This window comes from Schistocerca nitens, chromosome 1 (genome assembly GCF_023898315.1).
Source record: "Schistocerca nitens isolate TAMUIC-IGC-003100 chromosome 1, iqSchNite1.1, whole genome shotgun sequence".
NCBI lineage: Eukaryota > Metazoa > Arthropoda > Insecta > Orthoptera > Acrididae > Schistocerca > Schistocerca nitens.
Window position 1 is genome coordinate 719173833 of NC_064614.1, and position 25319 is coordinate 719199151.

Here is a 25319-nt window from a genome sequence, read left to right on the forward strand (position 1 = left end):
ATGGAGGGTTTATACAAGGGCAATGTGCTTGAGGACAATATTATGGAAATGGAAGAGGATGTAGAGGAAGACGAAATGGGAGATAAGATACTGCGTGAAGAGTTTGACAGAGCACTGAAAGACCTGAGTCGAAACAAGGCCCCGGGAGTAGACAACATTCCATTAGAACTACTGATGGCCTTGGGAGAGCGAGTCATGACAAAACTCTACCATCTGGTGAGCAAGATGTATGAGACAGGCGAAAAACCCTCAGACTTCAAGAAGAATATAATAATTCCAATCCCAAAGAAAGCAGTTGTTGACAGATGTGAAAATTACCGAACTATCAGTTTAATAAGTCACAGCTGCAAAATACTAACGCGAATTCTTTGAAGACGAATGGAAAAACTGGTAGAAGCGGACCTCGGGGAAGATCAGTTTGGATTCCGTAGAAATGTTGGAACACGTGAGGCAATACTAACCTTACGACTTATCTTAGAAGAAAGATTAAGAAAAGGCAAACATACGTTTCTAGCATTTGTAGACTTAGAGAAAGCTTTTGACAATGTTAACTGGAATACTCTCTTTCTAATTCTGAAGGTGGCAGGGGTAAAATACAGGGAGCGAAAGGCTATTTACAATTTGTACAGAAACCAGATGGCAATTATAAGAGTCGAGGGGCATGAAAGGGAAGCAGTGGTTGGGAAAGGAGTGAGACAGGGTTGTAGCCTCTCCCCGATGTTATTCAATCTGTATATTGAGCAAGCAGTAAAGGAAACAAAAGAAAAATTCGGAGTAGGTTTTCAAATCCATGGAGAAGAAATAAAAACTTTGAAGTTCGCCGATGACATTGTAATTCTGTCAGAGACAGCAAAGGACTTGGAAGAGCAGTTGAACGGAATGGACAGTGTCTTGAAAGGAGGATATAAGATGAACATCAACAAAAGCAAAACGAGGATAATGGAATGTAGTCAAATTAAATAGGGTGATGCTGAGGGAATTAGATTAGGAAATGAGACACTTAAAGTAGTAAAGGTGTTTTGCTATTTAGGGAGTAAAATAACTGATGATGTTCGAAGTAGAGAGGATATATTTTGTAGACTGGCAATGGCAAGGAAATCGTTTCTGAAGAAGACAAATTTGTTAACATCGAGGATAGATTTAAGTGTCAGGAAGTCGTTTCTGAAAGTATTTGTATGGAGTGTAGCCATGTATGGAAGTGAAACATGGACGATAAGAAGTTTGGACAAGAAGAGAATAGAAGCTTTCGAAATGTGGTGCTACAGAAGAATGCTGAAGATAAGGTGCCGGCCGAAGTGGCCGTGCGGTTAAAGGCGCTGCAGTCTGGAACCGCAGGACCGCTACGGTCGCAGGTTCGAATCCTGCCTCGGGCATGGATGTTTGTGATGTGCATAGGTTAGTTAGGTTTAACTAGTTCTAAGTTCTAGGGGACTAATGACCTCAGAACTTGAGTCCCATAGTGCTCAGAGCCATTTGAACCATTTTTTGAAGATAAGGTGGGTAGATCACGTAACTAATGAGGAGGTATTGAATAGGATTGGGGAGAAGAGAAGCTTATGGCACAACTTGACTAGAAGAAGGGATCGGTTGGTAGGACATGTTTTGAGGCATCAAGGAATCACAAATTTAGCATTGGAGGGCAGCGTGGAGGGTAAAAATCGTAGAGGGAGACCAAGAGATGAATACACTAAGCAGATTCAGAAGGAAGTAGGTTGCAGTAAGTACTGGGAGATGAAGAAGCTTGCACAGGATAGAGTAGCATGGAGAGCTGCATCAAACCAGTCTCAGGACTGAAGACCACAACAACAACCAAATAAATGGCGGACGAAGCGTGAAGGAAATGAAAGTGAGGTAGCACAGGCAAAGGTGGCATTTCAGGACAAAAGAAGTCTACTAGGAATTTCAGCAACCGATTTCTTAATTTCTTACAGTGGTTGTCCTAATACTGTTTAACCGACTGAACATACTCATCGAATTATTTTCGAACAGGAAAAATTTATTTGACAGCACATTTTACCACGAATACTTGTAAAAAATAAAGATATATTCACTGCAGTAAAAGTATCCTTTTAATGAAACCAGGTCTGCTGTCATTCGTATACAGTTTCTACGTCACTTGAAGTACTCGGATATGCTTGAACGATAGCCAGTATATACAGAGATGTCAGTTTCGCTCGATAATTTCCAAATTTCACATAGGCTGTATCGACCTGCCGTAGGGCTAACACCATTGAGACAACTTTAGCTTAATATGCACGTAAACCTTTAAAATTGTTTCCTGGATCTGACTAACATTCAAACTATAGCTTAGCACGGTATACGGCATAACGTGAGAGCTTGTGTGGAAGCGAGAGTGCTACCGAGCATAGTTCTAGTAATGATCTGTCACAACACTTTAGTTTCTTATCAATCTTAAATGCAGTGTGAAGCCCTATAAAGAGTAAAATAACTGTGAATATACTACGAAAGTGAAAAAAACCTACTGTAAAATTTCCTGCCATTTGTACAGGATAATACTGAACTAGGGATGAATCAATCACGTTTGAAATGATGTATTAAAAGTTGGACGGCGGGGACCTGCAACACTTAAAGGTTGATCCACGGATGCATGTTGTGCATTAGAAGATTAGTGGAACATGTAAGCTGATAGGAAAACGGTTCAGTTTTCATTCATGCATTAGGTAAATGTACTATGATAGTTGGTATTACGTCTTTCCAAAGTCGATTGCACTTGCTTTTATACAACTCTTAAATAATTACAATATTGCAATTAGCTGTAGACTTTACCTATTTGATTTCTGACATAGCGAATATACGTCTTCCTTGCTGTTATTTTGTTGGCAAAGTTTTGTTTGTTGTAATATAACATATGCTGTTCCAGACACAATTTGTTTCATTTATTTATTGCAACACACGTATTAGGAAATAAATCGAATTAGCGACATCGTTTGTAATGTATTACGACAATCATGTATGATGTTCGTGATGCATGAGCTGCTTCCGTTATTGACCTAAAGTTAGTTACCAAATCGAGTATGTTTGTATATTGTGACACCTTTAAATTGGGAGTAAAATTCTCATAAGAACAGACGAGCAGCAAAATTCCATTGCTATCAACGAATAAATTAATTTCCAGCATACATGTAAGCGCTTATGCAAATTCCGAATCGTTCTAGATCAACGAAACACTTCTGTTAGCAAAATTTCAATGAATTTTTATTTAACAAGCTGCCGATGATGACTGTCAAACAACACGCAATGAACCAGTAATACGCAGATGGTCCAGGTACACAGTGTGATCAAAAGTATGCAGACACCTGGCTGAAAATGACTTACAAGTTCATGGTACCCACCATCGGCAATGCTGGAATTCAGTATGTTGTTGGCCCAACCTAAGCCTTGATGACAGCTTCCAATCTCTCAGGCATATGTTCCAAAAGGTATGGCAAAGCTCTTTGGGGAACGGCAGCCCATTCTTCACGGGATGCTGCTCTGTGGAGATGTGACGATGTCGGTCGGTGAGGCCTGGCACGAAGTGGGCGTTCAAAACATCCCAGAGGTGTTCTATAGGATTCCGGTCAGGACGCTGTGCAAGCAAGTCCATTACAGGGATGTTTCTGTCGTGTAACTGCTCCACCACAGGCTGTGCATTATGAACAGGAGCTCGATCGTGTTGAAAGATGCAATCGCCATCCCCGAATTGCTCTTCAATAGTGGGAAGCAGGAAGGTGCTTAAATCATCAATGTAACCCTGAGCTGTGATAGTACCACGCAAAACAACAAGGGTTACAAGCCCCCTCCACTAAAGACACGACCGCACCATAACACCACCGCCTCCGAATTTTACTGTTGGCACTACACACGCTGGCAGATCATGTGATCACATTCACCGGGCTTTCGCCGTACCAACACCCTGACATCGGATCGCCACATTGTGTACCGTGATTCGCCAGTCCACAGAACATTTTTCCACTGTTCAATCGTCCACATCGAGAGAGGCGTCGTTTGGCCTTTACCGGCGTGATGTGTGACTTATGAGCAGCCTTTCGACCATTAAATGCAAGCTTCCTCACCTCCCAACTAACTGTCACAGTACTTGCAGTGAATCCTGATGCAGTTTGGAATTCCTGTTTTGTGGTGTGGATACAAGTCTGTCTATTACAGATTAATACCCTCCTCAACTGTCGGCGGTCTCTGTCAGTCAACAGACGAATTCAGCCTGTATGCTTTTCTGCTACAAGTGTCCCTTCACGTTTCACCTAGCGATGTTTAGGAGTGGGGAATCTCGCGTGTAGACGTATGACACAAGTGACTCCCAGTCATCTGACCAAATTCGAAGTGCGTGAGTTCCGAGGAGCCCTCTATTCTGCTCTCTTACGATGTCTAATGACTACTGAGGTCGCTGATATGGAATTCCTGGCGGTAGGTGGCAGCACCAATCAACTAACTTGAAAAATGTATGTTTCTGGAGGTGACCGGGTGCTTTTGATCACATGGTGTAATTAGCTAAAATTTTAACAGCTGGAACAACTTTTTTTTCGAGGGCCCCCGGGGTGCGAGGCCGTCAATGGTTGTCGACGTCGCCGACGCCTAAAGCCACCACAGCAGAATATATAACAATGAATCACTATTTAAATATATCGCTCTAAAACTGGCAGTATATTAACAATGTGCACCTGATATTTTTATAGGCCGGTACGTCGATATCGATGCTGTTTTCGATTTATTATGGCTGATCATAGTTCTTAAACATAGATACATCGGATTCCCGAAATTTTTTAAAATCTCAGCTGTCCTAGTCCTCCATGAGATCGAGGAAACAGTTGATACAGGTGCCAAGGAAGATGCGTTCTTTGACTTCCGAAAGGCGTTCAGTACAGTTGCGCACTGCCTCGTAATGAATAAAATACGAGCGTACGCAACATCAGACGAGCTGTTTGATTGTACTGAAGAATTTCTAGCAAACATATCTCATATTTACAATCTGCATCTGATATTTTTATAGACCAGACGTCGATATCGATCCTTTTTTCAACTTATTATGGCTGATCAGAGTTCTTAAATATCGATACGTCGAATTCACGAAATTTTTAAAAATCTCAGCAGTTCTAGTCCTCCATGAGGTCGAGAAAACAGCGTACCTCAGTGGAGTGAAGAGGACCATAATTCTTCGCATGATACGAAAGGCTTAGTTGACAGTAGCGTAAGGATTTTTGCGGAGCTGTTGCATACATAATAATTGCAATGCTCGACAGTAGAGGCGACATACAGGAAGAATTGCAGAGGATCCCTACCAGATAGGACTGACGGAGTATATCAAAAAGTTAAAGAAGGGCAGCACGTTATGTATTATTGCGAAATATGGGAGAGAGTGTGACTGAAATGATACAGGATTTGGGCTGGACATCATTAAAACAAAGGCGTTTATCGTTGACACGGATTCTTATCACGAAATTCAAATCACCAACTTTCTCCTCCGAATATGAAAGTATTTTGTTGACACCATCCTACATAGGGAGCAACGATGAGCACGATAAAATAAGGGAAATCACAGTTCGTACGGGAAGACATATGTGTTCGTTGTTTCCGCGAACCTATACGAGATCAGAATAACGGAGAACTCTGAAGGTAGTTCGATGAACCCTGCGCCAGGCACTTAAATATGATTTGCAGAGAATCCATGTAGATAGATAGTTAGATAGCTGCTGGTAATGGCAACTGACCCACAACTAGAGCTGCCAACCATCCCGATCTATCGAGACCGTCACCGTTACGGACAGTCTTTTCCCGAAATGCCGATAAACTAAATTTAGTCCCGATTTAGCAAAATAGCTATTCTCAAGTACTAAAGTAACGCCATCCGCTAGCGCAACATGTAAGTGCAGCCTGAGTGATTTTTGTTTATCTAGAAATACATTGCACTGAGTATTTACAGCAGTTTAATAGATTGAAGGTGATACTGGACGCCACTGTAAGCCAGATCTGTGAGCGATCTAGACCTGAAAGGTGATCAGACTCGCAATAAAACCCATCAAACGTCTGCACTACAGCTACGGCTGATACCCACACTCTCGTTACGGATATAACATTATGGAAGACGACATATACGTAGTCAAGGTTTTGAATTGTGCATCCGTTTATAGTGAGACTTATTCAACATCTACAATCATACCAGTCTGAACCTTGATTATTCGTTCGGAGTACAGCCTCAGATAATGTCTCTGACCAATACCTTATTCCGTAGGTGACATGAATTTACTGCTTTATAAATCTTAAAACTTAACAACACGCGAAGAGGCCATGGAGGCCCAACGGTACACACCCTCAGCTCACAGGCGTTACTGGGTGCGGTTATGGAGGGGCGTGTGGTCAGCACACCGCTCTCCCGGCCGTATGTCAGTTTACGAGACCGAAGCCATTACTTCTCAATCAAGTAGCTCTCAGTTTGCCTCACAACGGCTAAGTGCACCCCGACTGCCAACAGTGCTCGGCAATTCGGATATTCACACATTCAATTTCTAGCCCAACCCGACAGCGCTTAACTTCGGTGGTCTGACGTGAACCGATGTTACCACTGCGGCAAGGTTGTTAGCTTTATGATACTTAACGGAATGAAAAGACAGAAAGGAAGATAGGATTATCTTCATCCGTAAATCAATAGTTTTGTTATGAAGAGTGACTGTGAGCTAGTAAGCTAGTAATTGTACAAGACGATTGAAAATATAGTAGCGTACAGACGCATGTATAAAGAAATTCACATGCAGCGCAGTTATGTACAATGTGTTTCTGCTATTTTGCTGTACGTCGAATCTGAAACCATGCATTATATTCTCCAACTATATTTAAAAAATGCCTCGACTCAATACATTCGTGTAGAAGTAGAGATTCTAAGGGTTTCTCTGGCTCACCTAGTACAGATTTGACATTTCGCCACCAGAGCAACACATACCAACAGTTTCTCCTTTTCATTTTAATCCGTTATTGTGTCTTCATTATAGATAAATCTTCCTGTTACGACTAATATTTATGATTAGCATAATTAATATATCATAATTAAATTCAGGCTGACCAGAAGCCTCCTCGTTCCACATGTAAGGATTCGTCTCTGTTTGCCAGATAACCTCTAAATGATGCCTTCTTTGTGTCTGCAAGTGTCCTGGAAGCTATAACCTCAGCGTCTAAATTGTGACGTGTTTGTTCTAGTGTCTCTGTAGCTCTTAATGCCGCCTGACGCTGTGCATCGAAGTTCTGGCGGACGTCATATTGCTCTGAGGTCTTTTTGATTCGAGTGACTTTGACAGCTTGAGCTCTATTAGAATTATGTGCTAAATCAGACTTACAGTTGCGAGGCTTAAAGTAATAGTTTTCCGTCCCATTTTATTTGTTACATCTCCAAGAAACTTCTCCAGCAATTCCAGGTGGTGTAGGAAGTCAGTCATAAGCCACGCTCACAGTAACATTGGATTTGCCCTGTCAAGGGATAATCTATTAACACTGACAGTGGCCGATCATTGCGCCAGAGCCGTCAGCATACCACTACCGCATACCACATTAAAAATGTTAGTAATGCTCAAAAAGGTAAGAATATCTAAAGTAGCCTATGGCCTTCCTCAGGCCACATGCTGAGGATTATACGGCTATTCTATTCTAGCTGCCACCACGGCTGGGCTTGCGTATCAGTAAAATTAAATAAAGTGCGCGCATGGCTTTATTGACAAGGAGACCCCGGTTTGGATGTTCGGGAGCTTGGGACGTTTTTCCATTCGACTCAGTGTGGTGACTTGGATATTGTTGATAACAAACTAAAGTGGACAAAGCATACTACCACATGTGGATAGAGAAAAAAAACCACACAGGTGGGAACTGAACCGAGGAACCCAGTAGGGTGTATCATCAATGCTAACCAGATCAGAACAAGCTGCTAATGCACGACACTCTGCGGCTAGAAAGTGACAGGTTTGTGGCTGATGTTAGTACGGGAGTATGGACGAAACACATAGAGGACTGTATAAAAGTTGCGTTCTTTACATTAAATCGTATTATGTAGAATATATCAAACAGTAAAAGCATTTTCACAAATATGGTAAACTGCAAAAGTCAAAGAATAAATAATTTTTCAATGAGTAGTTGTTATTCCACATTTGGCATTAAATTCTTGAAATCAATAAATACGTTTACTACATACTTTCTACAGTAGCTTATGTCCTTCTTCAGCGTTCAAGCTATCTTCATACCAAATTTTATCAAAAAGGTTCTGTGGTTTAGTCGTCAAAACGTAACGGACAGAGCTACTTTAGCATTTGTAATATCAGTACGGATTATTGAAACTTCTATGGTAAATAAAATTGAGAAGTACCACTTGACAAAATGACAAAACACAGTAAGCTCACGATAAGGATTAACGGCAAACTACTTAGTATAGCACTGTTTTTGAAACTTGGAGTAGTTTGAAAATAGTCAGCTTACACGTCCTGTTTCGTTCTTAACAGATACAAGAATGTTTCTTAACATAAGACTCAAACTGAAATAATCGGCCTTCATTTATCAATATACTGCGGTACTTCACTTATTTTTAATACGTTATGTCACTTGGAATACATTTTAGAATAATTCATATTTTAGAACGCCAATTTCTATTGCTCAAGTGTTTGCCATAAGAACAATGAACTTTACTGAATAGGATTCTGTTCGGGACAAATCTTCGTGCATCGTGCATACAACGTGTGTCTCATGTAATTAACTAGCTCCAAGTCTCACTAGTAGTGGCCTCTCAGTTTGTACTAAAGAAAATATGTGTTCGCGGAATTCTATAACTGAAATGGAGTGTCACAACTGTTGTGAACACGTGACACAAGATTTCACTCCATATGCAGAGTGCAAAAATTAAAACAAACCTCTAAGGATTTTTCCACATGCCGTTACAAGCATTCAAATCAACGTACCTACTTGAAACAACTACATACATTATGATTAAGAGGTATGTAGATTGGTGGCATGTTAACTACACAACATTTCAACAAGGCAACTGCTCGTCATCCTCATGTGCTTTTTTCAGGACATCAACCGTCGCAATGCCGAATACTATTTCAGTGAGTGTTTCTTGATTATCAGAGTAGCTCATCAGAAGATTATCTTGGGAATTTGTCACCGTATAGAGTAGGGTAAACATAGTCATGTGCAGGGACTGTGGTTGTTGTGAGCGGACGCAAGGAGAATTGGCCACTCTTCGGGGACAGGTGGAGGCTTTGTCTGTTAGGCTCATCGAGCTCGAGGCGCAGGCGTCGGCTCGTAGTGGCGTTGGGGCAACTGTGGTGAGACCTATGCCTACTTCGGTGGCCTTGGAATCACATGGAACCCCTGATGTCGCTGCGTCTTCCGGCAGTGAGCATCTTACCGGTCAGCCATCACTCCAGGGTGAATGGCGGACAGTGGTGGGCTCGCGCGTGCCTGGCCGAAAGGCGAAGGTGGGATCTGGCCGCGTGGCAGCTGCCTTACCCCTTTCCAACAGGTACGGGGTGCTTCCTAGTGGTGATGACATCGTTTCCGAGCCACCACAGGATGCCTCGCCTGTTGGGCCAGTGGCCGATTCTCCGGCAAGGTCCCGACAGTCACAGAGGGCGGGCCTATTAGTTATAGGGAGCTCCAACGTTAGGCGGGTTATGGAGCCCCTCAGGAAAATAGCGGGTAGGTCGGGGAAGAATGCCAGTGTGCACTCGGTGTGCTTGCCGGGGGGTCTCGTCCGTAATGTGGAGGAGGCCCTTCCGGCAGCTATTGAACGCACTGGGTGTGACCGGCTGCAGATAGTAGCACATGTCGGAACGAATGACGCCTGCCGCTTGGGTTCTGAGGCCATCCTTGGTTCCTTCCGGCGGCTGGCTGATTTGGTGAAGACAACCAGCATCGCACGCGGAGTGCAAGCTGAGCTTAATATCTGCAGCATAGTGCCCAGAGTCGATCGCGGTCCTCTGGTTTGGAGCCGTGTGGAGGGTCTAAACCAGAGGCTCAGACGACTCTGCGACTATAATGGTTGCAAATTCATCGACCTCCGTTATTGGGTGGAGAACTGTAGGGCCCCCCTAGACAGGTCAGGCGTGCACTACACACCGGAAGCAGCTACTAGGGTAGCAGAGTACGTGTGGCGTGCACACGGGGGTTTTTTAGGTTAGAGGGACCCCCCCTTGGGCGAAACGATAAAATACCTGACGGCTTACCAGAGAGAACATTATCATCGTTGATAAAGAACGTCCGTCCTCAGAGACCAAAAACAGGAAAAGTTAACGTAATATTGGTAAACTGCAGGAGTATCCAGGGCAAGGTTCCTGAATTAGTATCTCTTATTGAAGGAAATAGTGCGCATATAGTATTAGGAACGGAAAGTTGGTTAAAACCGGAAGTGAACAGTAACGAAATCCTAGACACAGAATGGAATATATACCGCAAGGATAGGATAAACGCCAATGGTGGAGGAGTATTTATAGCAGTAAAGAATTCAATAATATCCAGTGAAGTTATTAGCGAATGCGAATGTGAAATAATCTGGGTTAAGTTAAGTATCAAAGGTGGGTCAGATATGATAGTCGGATGCTTCTATAGGCCACCTGCATCAGCAACCGTAGTAGTTGAGCGCCTCAGAGAGAACCTGCAGAACGTCGTGAAGAAGTTTCGTGATCATACTATTGTAATAGGGGGAGACTTCAATCTACCAGGTATAGAATGGGATAGTCACACAATCAGAACTGGAGCCAGGGACAGAGACTCTTGTGACATTATCCTGACTGCCTTGTCCGAGAATTACTTCGAGCAGATAGTTAGAGAACCAACTCGTGAAGCTAACGTTTTAGACCTCATAGCAACAAATAGACCGGAACTTTTCGACTCCGTGAATGTAGAAGAGGGTATCAGTGATCATAAGTCAGTGGTTGCATCAATGACTACAAGTGTAATAAGAAATGCCAAGAAAGGAAGGAAAATCTATTTGCTTAACAAGAGTGATAGGGCACAAATCGCAGAATATCTGAGTGACCACCATCAAACGTTCATTTCTGAGGAAGAGGATGTGGAACAAAAATGGAAAAAATTCAGAAACATCGTCCAGTACGCCTTAGATAAGTTCGTACCGACTAAGGTCCAAAGCGAGGGGAAAGATCCACCGTGGTATAACAATCATGTACGAAAGGTACTACGGAAACAAAGAAAGCTTCACCATAGGTTTAAGAGTAGTCGAATCATAGCTGATAAGGAAAAGCTGAACGAAGCGAAAAAGAGCGTAAAGAGAGCAATGAGAGAAGCATTCAACGAATTCGAACATAAAACATTGGCAAACAATCTAAACAAGAACCCTAAAAAGTTTTGGTCATATGTAAAATCGGTAAGCGGATCTAAATCCCCTATTCAGTCACTCGTTGACCACGATGGCACCGAAACAGAGGACGACCGAAGAAAGGCAGAAATACTGAATTCAGTGTTCCGAAACTGTTTCACTGCGGAAAATCGTAACACGGTCCCTGACTTCAGCCGTCGCACGGACGCCAAAATGGAAAATATTGAAATAAACGATATCGGAATTGAAAAACAACTGCTATCACTTAGTAGCGGAAAAGCATCCGGACCAGACGAGATACCCTTAAGATTCTACAGTGATTATGCTAAAGAACTTGCCCCCTTTCTATCAGCAATTTATCGTAGATCTCTGGAAGAACGTAAAGTACCTAGCGACTGGAAGAAAGCACAGGTCGTTCCCATTTTCAAGAAGGGTCATAAATCAGATGCGAATAATTATAGGCCTATTTCACTTACGTCAATCTGTTGTAGAATAATGGAACATGTTTTGTGTTCTCGTATTATGACGTTCTTAGATAATACAAATCTCCTTCATCATAACCAACATGGATTCCGCAAACAGAGATCATGTGAAACCCAGCTCGCCCTATTTGCCCAAGAAATTCACAGTGCCGTAGACACTGGCGAGCAGATTGATGCCGTATTCCTGGACTTCAGGAAGGCATTTGATACGGTTCCGCACTTACGTTTAGTGAAAAAAATACGTGCTTACGGAATATCGGACCAGGTTTGTGATTGGATTCAGGATTTCCTAGAAGAAAGAACACAACATGTCATTCTTAACGGTTCAAAATCTGCAGATGTAGAGGTAATTTCGGGAGTACCGCAAGGAAGCGTGATAGGACCTTTATTGTTTACAATATACATAAATGACTTAGTTGACAACATCGGTAGCTCCGTGAGGCTATTTGCAGATGACACGGTTGTCTACAAGAAAGTAGCAACATCAGAAGACTCGTACGTACTCCAGGAAGACCTGCAGAGGATTAATGAATGGTGCGACAGCTGGCAGCTTTCCCTAAACGTAGATAAATGTAATATAATGCGCATACATAGGGGCAGAAATCCATTCCAGTACGATTATGCCATAGGTGGTAAATCATTGGAAGCGGTAACGACCGTAAAATACTTAGGAGTTACTATCCGGAGCGATCTGAAGTGGAATGATCACATAAAACAAATAGTGGGAAAAGCAGGCGCCAGGTTGAGATTCATAGGAAGAATTCTAAGAAAATGTGACTCATCGACGAAAGAAGTAGCTTACAAAACGCTTGTTCGTCCGATTCTTGAGTATTGCTCATCAGTATGGGACCCTTACCAGGTTGGATTAATAGAAGAGATAGACATGATCCAGCGAAAAGCAGCGCGATTCGTCATGGGGACATTTAGTCAGCGCGAGAGCGTTACGGAGATGCCGAACAAGCTCCAGTGGCGGACACTTCAAGAAAGGCGTTACGCAATACGGAGAGGTTTATTATCGAAATTACGAGAGAGCACATTCCGGGAAGAGATGGGCAACATATTACTACCGCCCACATATATCTCGCGTAATGATCACAACGAAAAGATCCGAGAAATTAGAGCAAATACGGAGACTTACAAGCAGTCGTTCTTCCCACGCACAATTCGTGAATGGAACAGGGAAGGGGGGATCAGATAGTGGTACAATAAGTACCCTCCGCCACACACCGTAAGGTGGCTCGCGGAGTATAGATGTAGATGTAGATGAAACAGAACATTTAAAACATTCTTAGGAACTCGGTTCAGTCAGATGGTTCAGTCTGTAAGACTTACGGACATAACGACCATTCTACTGCACATTGTATGTAACAATTCGATAAATTATCTGGAAACCAGAAAGATAATAAAACTACAACATTATTAAATCCGTAAAATTATTTTCATGTCGACGAAATATATATCTTTCTTTGTTTTCTTGAATTACATGAAAGTATTTACCAAAGCTGTGTCTCACAAGGTAAATTATAGAAACATAATATTGAAGAAGATTAAGAATTATGTTGTTATACAGGTTCTCCTGGACTGGTAGGTTGTAATGAATGTTATATTACGTTTTTTTCGTTGAAAACAGTTACGATGATCGGCAAAATTTTTGTTTAAGTATGTATACATACTTGGAAATTGTAACAATTGATCTTCAGTGTCTGTAGTTATATACAGATTCTGGGAATTATTATTTTTCCATAAATTGTTTCCTGATATGTTGCTGACAGAAGATGTGTTGCTCACAGTAGAATCTCAGCGAAGTTTCTTTATATTATTAGTAGCTCAATCAGTTTACACGTAGTTTAAATAATAGAAAAGAAACGTAGTCACTATGTCTACAGTTCTAGCTCGCTATTATTCCCCAACGAGTCTCTGCGTAGAATTTTCTGTGACAAACCATTATATTATCTCTTTAATGTCACGAATCAGCCATAATGAACTGGATATTAGATTCCTTCACAAACCGAGAAAAAATTCAGACGACGGGCTTATAATATGCAATATGAATAATGACATCTAGATGTACGAAGTCAACAATTACACTGTTGTCAATCACTATTTTCACTGAGTTGAGTTGGAGAACTGTAGATGCACTATAACGAAGTGAAATTAAGACATTAGGAGAAAAAGAGGTCCTAACAAAAGAAATGTAGATACCTTATCAACTCCGGCTTAACTGCAGGGACAAAAAATGTCATTACTGGGGACAAGAATCTTCGTTTTGAGTCAACTTGGAACAGAGACGCATGGAACGGCAGCGCTTACGCATAGTATTTTTTACAGAAAATTCAGAAGTATACCACACAATGGACGTATCCTTTACCTGGCTAGGTTCGGAGAGAGAGAGAGAGAGAGGATGGTAAGATTGTTCGTTATTGACGGTCCCTGTTAGTGAACGGAAGTAGTACATCAATGATGGCGAGATCGATGTTCTTAAAAACGGGGCTGCGGCTTGTACGGCAATGTACAGTATGATTTTGAAAGAAAGAACCCAAAACCTACCTATGTTAATTAGGATAAAAGCGTCCAATCCTTAACACACCTCAACAATTTTCTTAGGCATAGCGGTTGAGTGACCAGAGAAACAATATTTGCAGCACAGTCATGTTTTCGAATATTGAAATAGTAAGATATCCTAGACGCAAACAAAAAACGTATGCTTTATCAGTAACTGCAGCCTTACCTTTAAATAGCGGAATAGAATGCGTGACTAATTTTCTAGATCCGCAGGTTACAGTTTAAGGACATATTCGAAGAATGATTTAATGCCCCTTCGGCGACTTTTGTTAGTAATGACGGGGGAGAAGCTCAGATTGGGCACGAAAAAGTACGGAAATAGTCGTATCCTTTTCAAAGGAAGAAAGCCTTAAAGTTCCTCAATTGATTCTGGGAAACAAAAGCAAATGCCAGTCTGGGTAACCTGACGGCGCTCATAACCGCTGCCTTCATGAATTCGAATATATTGTCTTTCTCAACCACTAAACTACTCTCACGAAAGGCACATATCCAAAATTACGGGTTGGCTACTGATATTGTGCCTACACCACTAGTGTGAAGTGTATGTTCGTTTATCAGAGTAAGCACGGTTACACGAGATCTATGTGTCCGGAAAGCAGGAGAGCCGATGTATTATAATTGAAGTTAAGCTTTCAAAAAGCTGTATGCGTAACACCACTGGATAGGACAGCAAATTGCAACGGAATAGTATCGGAGAAGGGGGAAAACCTATGGCAGAAGAAAAATAAATGGTCACAAAACGTAGCAATAGATGGTGCTCTAAGCAATATAATTTAACAGTGGTCGACTACAAAAGACAAATGAATCATACAACAATGCCAAAAATGTACGTTTGAAGTTAAACCAACTGTACTACTCAGTGTGCATGGGTGCACAGGTGCAATGCTGTTGGTTAAGTAAGCCCATCCACCACGGCAAGGTGTTATCACATCGGACGGAAAAAGTCGGTTTAGTCCAAAAACCGCATAAAAAGCATTAATCACATTGGTTTTTAACTGTCCTGAACCAAAAACCGTATAAAAATCATCAATCAAAATCAAATTGGATTATTAATTTCCGTGTCACTGGTGCAAAACATTTTCAGTATGCTCTGCACCGTTTCCTGCAACAAGTTAAATTCGAGAAACCGTGTGTACCACAACTGATCGAAATGTTTCCGGGGTCAAGTTCAGAATGTGTTGCGCAACGCGTGCCGTCAATGTGGCTAAGTGTGAAATCGGAAAACTGAAGACAATCTTTCAGATAGCCCCACCACCAGAAGTCACACAGATTAACATAAGATGATCGGGAAGGCCAGGACGTAGGGAAATGGTCACTGATAATTCTAGCATTTCCGAAATGGTGCTTCAGCAGCTGCTTAAAGGGATTTGCAATGTGCTAATGTGCGCCATCTTGCATAAAAATGTTCCCATCCACACATCCACGCTGTTGGAGAGCTGGAATGACGTGGTTGCGCAATAGACACTCATAGTGCTTACCAGTGATGGTACAGGTAACACGAACGGAAGCAACTGTCTTTTCGAAAAAATATTGCCCTATGACAAACGATGCCGTGGACCCGCACCACACAGAGACCTTTTGAGGATGAAGTGGCACTGGCTGATTTGCGTGTGGATTTTCCGTTGCCCTTTTTCCACAAATTTGTGTTTTGACGTATCCTCCCAGATGGAAGTGGGCTTCATCTGTCCACAAAATCTTTTATGGCCAATCATTGTCCACATACATGAGAGCAAGAAATTCTAAAGCAAAGGTCTCCCTTGCTGGCAGGTCAGCAGGAAGCAACTCGTGCACATTGTTATTTTGAATGGACAGCAATGAAGGGTGTTTCGTAGGATATTACGCACTGTGCTCACGAGTATGTCCAATGTTCGGCCAGTTCTCCGTGGTTCAAATGGCTCTGAGCAATATGGGACTCAACTTCTGAGGTCATTAGTCCCCGAGAACTTAGAACTAGTTAAACCTAACTAACCTAAGGACATCACACACATCCATGCCCGAGGCAGGATTCGAACCTGCCACCGTAGCGGTCTCGCGGTAGTTCTCCGTGCGCTATACGTTTCCACACCACCACTAGTCTCCTACACTGCTGTGGCCACGGTTTCCACTGACGTCGAATCAATTCGTTTCCGCCCGCTAACAGATTGCGCACCAAAAGAACCCCTCTTTTCCAATTTCCAGATCATTGTCTCCAGACCCACGGCAGTCATCTGATCACTGCCTTTTTTGAAACCCTTCAGTGTCCGGAACTTCTGCAGAGCGACATGTGCACAGTTATCATTCTTGTAACACAACTTTACAAGCGAAGAGCGATCCTGCATTGAGACAGTCATGGCAAACGTCGCAGACGCGAAAGGAGGAAAAGCCGTGTACCCGGCGTGTTTAAAACCACCTTCCTTGGGTCGTGCGCAAGACAGGTGTTTTCATTTACGTATTCTGACTCATACAGCGCCACCTATTGATCAATTTTTACAATATATTTTTTTTCTGCCATACGGTTTCCCCCTTCTCCGATAACATTACGTTGCGACGTGACGTCACTCTGACAAGTGTTGTTATTTGTACAGCGTTTCGAAAGTTTAACTTTAATTATAATCACCCCGTATTTCCAGCTTCCTGCTTCACACAATGATTCTACATAAAATGTCGTCACCACTGCGGTGAGGAAAAAGGCGAAGCTGCTCACATAGACCATGCATTCTCGGAAAGCGGTTATAGCAAGAAATTCTACATTATTATTTATATGTATTAGAACTAAACTAATGCCGTTTTACTACGCAAAATTTACTTCATCATGTATGTTATCATGTAATATTTTATTGGCCTATGGAATGAGAGATCGAACCGCCTAATGACTAATCGCAGAACGGTATTTGTGAGAGTAATTAACCTGGTGGAAACAACAAGGAACTGGACATAAGAAATAGTGTCACCATGACCTTCTGGAAAAAATTAGTAAAGACAGTTTTTACGGTATTCCGAGCCATCGGAGAGAATATTTAGTAAAGAAAGCATTTTAATTAAAATAATTTTTATATTTGTACAGTATAACTAAAGAATATTGCAAGAAATACTACGCACGAAAAAATTACTTTTACAGGCATACTGAGAACAAGCTACTCCTAAAAGAATATAAAAAAAAATTAAAATCAAATTTTGATATGGAGGCGACAAGATTATGGAAAGATGCTGAGTAGTGTGGATTTTGGTGGATTGGTTAAAAGTACAACGAACTGCTTAGTAAGGACTAGAGACAGAGAAGTCACCTCAATCCGAAAAATTAAGAGACTGCGTGGAAGAATACTATTATTGACCAAGGAGAGAGTTGATCTCTGAGAAAAAAATCATTCCGGCAATATATTGATCTTCCGCTATGCATCGACCTGAGACAGTCACAAATCAGTAAACACACCACCTGGTGGCAAAGGTGTTCCATGCAACATTGCCAATAACTCTCCTCTAATAAACCATACAACTCCTTGTGGAAAGAAGAATAGGTATATGTTCCACAGAAACAACCGTTATACTTCACGTTCATGATTTAACTATGAATCAGTACTTTAAAATGTGCTAAAATCAGAGCTGTAACTAAGACACGGAGCACAATCGTTGGTACTGTAAATTTAAATTTAACATTAATAGAAAAATCTCTTTTTTAAAGAAAATTTTGAACAACATGTGACTAGCGCTAAACATACAGTACACTTCGTTTTTTTAAGATTTTATATTCACTATCGATAGTGGAATTAGGATTTCAGTGTACGAGTGGCTAGGACAGAGGAGACTACAATTTTAATGTACGTATTAGAAAGTAATAATTAATTTCTAGATCATCTATGAAGATAGAGCGGATATAGCAAGTGTACTATGGCAACATTTACATTGCATAATGGAAAATTGTCGTCAAATATGCTACAAGTGAAACAATATATTATGAGAAGCAGACTACCCATACGACGATCTCATATAGTTATGGAGGCTTATATAGGAAACAACAAGGATAATATAGCTATATAATGTGTTTTCTTCCATACAGAATGCTAGGGTGACTTATTTTTTGTTTTCTACTTTAAAATAACAGTTTTTGTGGGAACATTTTGCACAGGGCAATTGCTAAAGCATTAAAACGAAGTACCTGAAAGCTGCAGTTGTTACTAACAATGTTAGAAACATCGAGTGAGTCATGATACTACTGTGAAGCAGTAAATATCATTTTCAGTGAACAAATCAGTGAATATGCGAGTGAGCCTTTTTCGGTTATAATCGTTAAAGATGCATCTATGCTAACGCGACACATCACAAATCATTTCTGCTTACTGTGAAGTAATTTTGTAGGATGAGATTCCTAATTACGTGTAATACTAAATAACAGTCAGTGCTGTCATCCACATCCAGTCTTCAGTTATTATCCTGTAACAGTTCAACACAAAGACAGTTTCGAACGCAAGAAATATCATCAAATTATAACCAATCTGCTGCCAGTAATGTGAGCGAAACTCTACGTAAATTTATTCAGCACTCACCATCCAGTGCGGGGGGTAGCACCAGCAGCTGCAGCATCAGCAACATTAGAAGCCGGCTCTCCATGTCTCAACACATATCACAGAGTCAGTGTCACACAAAAAGTCGTTAGGTAGGATATTTTCACACGCAGGTGTTATTAATAAGATAATATTTACGGGAACGAGACGCTTATCGTACGCAAACACATTACGACTCTGGGTTTGTTATCTTCTCTGCCGAATAATAGAAAAAGATGCAGCGTACTATCGTAAACAGATATGATTATCGGCCTACACGTACGCTCAATCACAAGCTGGATAGATTACAAAAATATTATCCGCAGTTTTGTAACAGTCACTTGGCTTTCGTAGGATAAAACAGCTGATGTGCACCCTTTGGCTCGTCTACATAATTGTTTATGAATATATGGAACGTGGAATTTCCTTCAATAGAACTGAAACCTCTGTCATAAGTCGTTACACAAACAGTGTTCGGTCTGTCAAGTGGGCTACAATTCTTTGAGAAATTGGTCTTAGTAGGCAGTTCACTGACAAATCAGCATGTTTTAAAGTTCATTTTACAACACTTGTTCCGTTTGGAACTAGCTGGCCGTACGTCACTTGCTATCGGACAGCGCGGCGTGATGGATCGTGGCGGCCCCAGGACGCGGAGCGTGTGCGCGGCGGGTCAGCCTACCTCTCCCATCGCCCGCCTGTCGACGCGACGCCTCGGCCGCAACTGCTGGCTGCCGAACTGCGGCGACGCTCGCCAGCGACCGGCCTGCCCTCTGCCGGGCCGCCTACGCTCCAGCACCTGCTGCACACAGCGGGTCCTCGCTTTTCCCTAGGCGGTCGCAAGCACACCTCAGGCGCCGAGCACCCAGAGACCATAGTCAGCTCACAGTTACTTAAGGACTATGCAGGAAATAATGTGGGAGGCACCTATTCAACCAATCTGCAAGACATCTAGCCCCAGCAGCCAACCACGGAGGTCAGATCTTCGCATATGCCAGTACTACTCCTGGTTTTTCCGTTGTGATGCATTTTCAAAAGGCTAGATGTCGTGCAGAATATTTCACTGAGATTGTTATTATATCTTACAGTTGCGTGGTTAACTGTTAATGTGTTAGAAATTTATTAGTTATCACTACAGCTTGTCATGAGTTATGTAAAAGCTAAACTGAAGAAAAAATGGCTCAAATGGTTTGTGAAATTGTTGGTCAAACTGTAAGAAAAAAACACGTTAGAGAAATATTTGACGCTCGTTCGAATGATGCACGAAATTATGGACAGAAAACGAAATGTCACAGTCTCCGTAATTCAACAGACAAGTAACCTCCAAGATTCTAAGCTAAACAGTGAACTATAAGCTTCCAATTGACGCCTGAAATGGTGTACATGACTTCGAGCATAATTAAAAAGTGTATCAAATTTATCTCTAATGTACTTTATTTTTTAATTTTACAAAAATCATGCCACAATACGATTGACTGGTTATTTCAAACCTTATTCATTTTAAAACGTTTGTTAATTTAAGTTAAATATCACATCACTGTCAATTTTCGTGCACATACACTACATTTACGTAGCTACTAGCAGTTGTTGAAATAGTTCAGTTTTCCGTCATATCATAAAATAAATTTTTTCGTTAGATCCAAATATTTTCAACGAATTAACCCTTTTCCTTTTGCAAAACAGACCTCATTCTGGTTACTTTGATAACCCATTTGTCCAGTTTTAACTCTTATGTTTGCTATGAAAATTCGGACAATAGTCCACTGTGCAAAATTTCCTTCAAATCGCTTATTAAGTTTTCCGTACTCAACTTGATTTCTTTTAATGGCTTGAATCTTTCTTTATAAAACCAGATATCACGCTGGACAAGTGTGATGTCCCACCTTTGTGTTTCCTACGATTCACATCCTACGAAATTTCTGAAAAATTCCATCGTGTAATTTCTACATAGTCTTCAGTAGGCGAATACCGTGCGAAGGTTAGGCCAGGGAAGTAGTTTGCGTTTTACGTGCTCACATCGTCAACAATAGCTACTGACAATGTCGCCATTTCATCTGACGTAGAGAAGACGCCCAGCATCGAATTGTCGAGGTAGGTGATAATTTTTATTCTCCACATCCCTCGCATCGCCATATACGAAATCGACGAATTGCCACAGACCCATTAGAAACAGTGACATTTCGTTTAAGGAGATCGGCCACTGAGTTATTATAAAGTTCACCTTCGACACAGCCACATTTTAAGAGAGAATCATGACGGAATTCATCCCACAATGAATATCTCGAGACGCTACGGGCCGCACTTGGTTAACAAATGTTCATGCACAGAAGGTTTGTCCACCATCTTGAAATGGCCACTGTTGCTCAAAGTCGGTTATTATTGTCTCATGAAACGTGATCGAGCAAAAGGAAACATAACCTCATGTAGGTATTCGTCTGTAAACGTATCGCTATCATTTAAATCTAAAAGAACTGATGTGGACCAAAATGCGTAAGTACTAATAAAAATTTCGGTTTTTGGCAGTTCGAGGCACTCAGCAACGAAACTGTTAGACTTGTTAACTTTGGAGGAAATCAGTTAATGTTGCGCAGCACATCATCGAAAAAACATGATAGAACAAAAGTTTTTTATCCTTTCTAGGAAATGATCATGTCATTAAGTGCCGGCCGCTTTGACCGAGCGGTTCTAGGCGCTTCAGTCCGAAACCGCGCTGCTACTACGGTCGCAGGTTCTAATCCTGTCTCGGGCATAGATGTGTGTGATGTCCTTACGTTAGATAGGTTTAAGTAGTTCTAAGTCGAGGGAACTGATGACCTTAGGTGTTAAGTCCCATTGTACTGAGAGTGTGGTGTCACCGCCAGACACCACACTTGCTAGGTGGTAGCCTTTAAATCGGCCGCGGTCCGTTAGTATACGTCGGACCCGCGTGTCGCCACTATCAGTGATTGCAGACCGAGCGCCGCCACACGGCAGGTCTAGAGACATTTCCTAGCACTCGCCCCAGTTGAACAACTGACTTTGCTAGCGATGGTTCACTGACAAAATACGCTCTCATTTGCCGAGACGATAGTTAGCATAGCCTTCAGCTACGTCATTTGCTACGACCTAGCAAGGTGCCATTATCAGTTGCTATTGATATTGTAAAGAATGTGCAGACAAGAGCTACGTTCAACATTAATGGATTAAAGTTAAGTATTCCATCATATGCGTCAGTTTTTCTAAGTTATAAAGTCCTTGTCCTGTTCCAGACCTCACGCCAGCCTGCGTGAGCTAAAACGCGTGCCTTTCGGCCTCCTCTAGTAACACGGTGTTGGCTCTCCTGCCAACCAAAACATAGAGTCATTTCGAGAAAAATTTGAACAACTTGTCATTAAATAACTGCACTGACACTTTCACTTCAATCATCAGTGGTACCAACGAGAGTAATGACAGTAGAGTGTCACTGTTATCACAGTGTCATGCACACCCAGATTCGGCTGAATGATTGGTGTGTGCGGTTTAAATATATGCATATTTTCGGATGTTTTAATTATTAATAATTACTTTGTTATGTTAATCATACAAAGTAAATCCCTCACTGTCCTCTAATTGTCTGAATAAGGAAGTATTATATTATGTATCACCACTCCTCTTTCTCCATGAAGATAAGTTTCCTCACCTCGAATGACAACCATAACTTTATTCGCTATTTTACAAGTAAGTAGGAAGTTTTATTAGAAGGAGTAGGAATAGGTTCAGTTTAACCTATCGCTCTGTTTCCCACCATGAAACGAAACGAGAGTCAGCTGAAGTATGAAGCGTGAGTTGGAGATCTACAGCAGATTTCCAGTTTCGAGAAAATGAAAATATAATGTTCGAATGCATGTTCTAGCGGCGATATCCATTAATAATATATTCATGAGCTTCAAGGCACGTGAGGTGGGTCTGCCCACGAGCTTTCGGCAGAGATCTCCTCTGCCCCTGTCAAGTGGTCAGCTGTTGCCTGAATGCCGCTGCCGTGCTTATACAGTGTCGCCGCCGTCAGTGACGTCACTGGTGCCTAGTCTCCCACCATATATGGCAATGTTTTGGTGGCGTTACCGCCATGCCCTCTGCAACTCCCCGATCAAAGGATCCCAGGCCGTTCTCAGTAGCAATCCATAGTCTTTAGTGAGGATGCTGTCCGATATGTTGATCTCTACTGCTTCATGTCCTTTCGTGGATACTGTAAATAATCTTAGGATAGAAACCGACCTGGCTCACGCCGGTCTAAACTCAGATTATGTAAGAATATGAAGCTCAAAGGCAATGGTCCGTTTAAAAATAAAAGTATCATCGAACGCAATTCGGTATTCGGATTCAAGTGTATGCACCGCTACAGCTTATTTTCCGGGATGGCGTAGATAGTGTAGATACTCTTACCAACATATACAGCAGGGTATTTTGCCTATTCCAGGTGTTCTAAGGCTTACATTTTCCTTCACAGGCTTCATTAGTTACCGTATCCTTGCTGGGATCTAAAGACCTTATCGATTTAGTGTTTCTTCAGGAGATGGGTAATCTTCCCTGTTATTGTGCCACAAAAACGTAAAAACGCAGTCTTCTGTGGAGGTCTTCTACACTCCTGGAAATTGAAATAAGAACACCGTGAATTCATTGTCCCAGGAAGGGGAAACTTTATTGACACATTCCTGGGGTCAGATACATCACATGATCACACTGACAGAACCACAGGCACATAGACACAGGCAACAGAGCATGCACAATGTCGGCACTAGTACAGTGTCTATCCACCTTTCGCAGCAATGCAGGCTGCTATTCTCCCATGGAGACGATCGTAGAGATGCTGGATGTAGTCCTGTGGAACGGCTTGCCATGCCATTTCCACCTGGCGCCTCAGTTGGACCAGCGTTCGTGGTGGACGTGCAGACCGCGTAAGACGACGCTTCATCCAGTCCCAAACATGCTCAATGGGGGACAGATCCGGAGATCTTGCTGGCCAGGGTAGTTGACTTACACCTTCTAGAGCACGTTGGGTGGCACGGGATACATGCGGACGTGCATTGTCCTGTTGGAACAGCAAGTTCCCTTGCCGGTCTAGGAATGGTAGAACGATGGGTTCGATGACGGTTTGGATGTACCGTGCACTATTCAGTGTCCCCTCGACGATCACCAGTGGTGTATGGCCAGTGTAGGAGATCGCTCCCCACACCATGATGCCGGGTGTTGGCCCTGTGTGCCACCTGCACGGCGCCAAACACGCATACGACCATCATTGGCACCAAGGCAGAAGCGACTCTCATCGCTGAAGACGACACGTCTCCATTCGTCCCTCCATTCACGCCTGTCGAGACACCACTAGAGGCGGGCTGCGCGATGTTGGGGCGTGAGCGGAAGACGGCCTAACGGTGTGCGGGACCGTAGCCCAGCTTCATGGAGACGGTTGCGAATGGTCCTCGCCGATACCCCAGGAGCAACAGTGTCCATAATTTGCTGGGAAGTGGCGGTGCGGTCCCCTACGGCACTGCGTAGGATCCTACGGTCTTGGCGTGCATCCGTGCGTCGCTGCGGTCCGGTCCCAGGTCGACGGACACGTGCACCTTCCGCCGACCACTGGCGACAACATCGATGTACTGTGGAGACCTCACGCCCCACGTGTTGAGCAATTCGGCGGTACGTCCACCCGGCCTCCCGCATGCCCACTATACGCCCTCGCTCAAAGTCCGTCAACTGCACATACGGTTCACGTCCACGCTGTCGCGGCATGCTACCAGTGTTAAAGACTGCGATGGAGCTCCGTATGCCACGGCAAACTGGCTGACACTGACGGCGGCGGTGCACAAATGCTGCGCAGCTAGCGCCATTCGACGGCCAACACCGCGGTTCCTGGTGTGTCCGCTGTGCCGTGCGTGTGATCATTGCTTGTACAGCCCTCTCGCAGTGTCCGGAGCAAGTATGGTGGGTCTGACACACCGGTGTCAATGTGTTCTTTTTTCCATTTCCAGGAGTGTATTTAGTGGTCTAGGTGAAATTGTTTTCGAATCTGTCTTATGGAACCGTTTTCCTTGAAAACTTTGTATAAATGGCTCAGTTTCCTGGCAAGGTTTTCAGCGTCTCACACGGTATCAGATCGATGTGCTAACGTCACCAGAACAGACCGTTTCTATGCCGGATGATGGTAGCTTGTGGTGGGTAGATACCGACCTGTGTGGATGTGCTTGACGGAAATTCTGTGACCGTGGCATCACTGGGTTTAAGGCGGACAAAAAGCGGTCTTTCTCTGCTACGCTTCTTTGCAAGTCTATAGATCGGCTATCCGATGGTGCTTACACCTTGAAGGTGTATCCTTCTTACGTACGTTTGGCAGGATATAGAACGTGTTAAAATGTATGTGAATTCCTAGGTATCCACACTACCTAAACTACCTTATGCTAAGAACTACACACACACGCATGCCCGAGG

At 42.6% G+C, this 25319-nt stretch overlaps 1 protein-coding gene across 1 annotated transcript in view; it reads right to left on the bottom strand.

Moving 5' to 3' along the window:
* LOC126197352 (zwei Ig domain protein zig-8-like) overlaps window positions 1-18974 on the bottom strand; it is a 194906-nt gene extending 175932 nt beyond the window's left edge. Inside the window, exon 1 of the mRNA XM_049934631.1 lies at window positions 18885-18974. Within this exon, the coding sequence (XP_049790588.1) occupies window positions 18885-18948 (64 nt within the window). The 5' untranslated portion in view covers window positions 18949-18974. The remainder of the gene's footprint in view (window positions 1-18884) is intronic.
* Between the last annotated feature and the right edge of the window lie 6345 nt (window positions 18975-25319).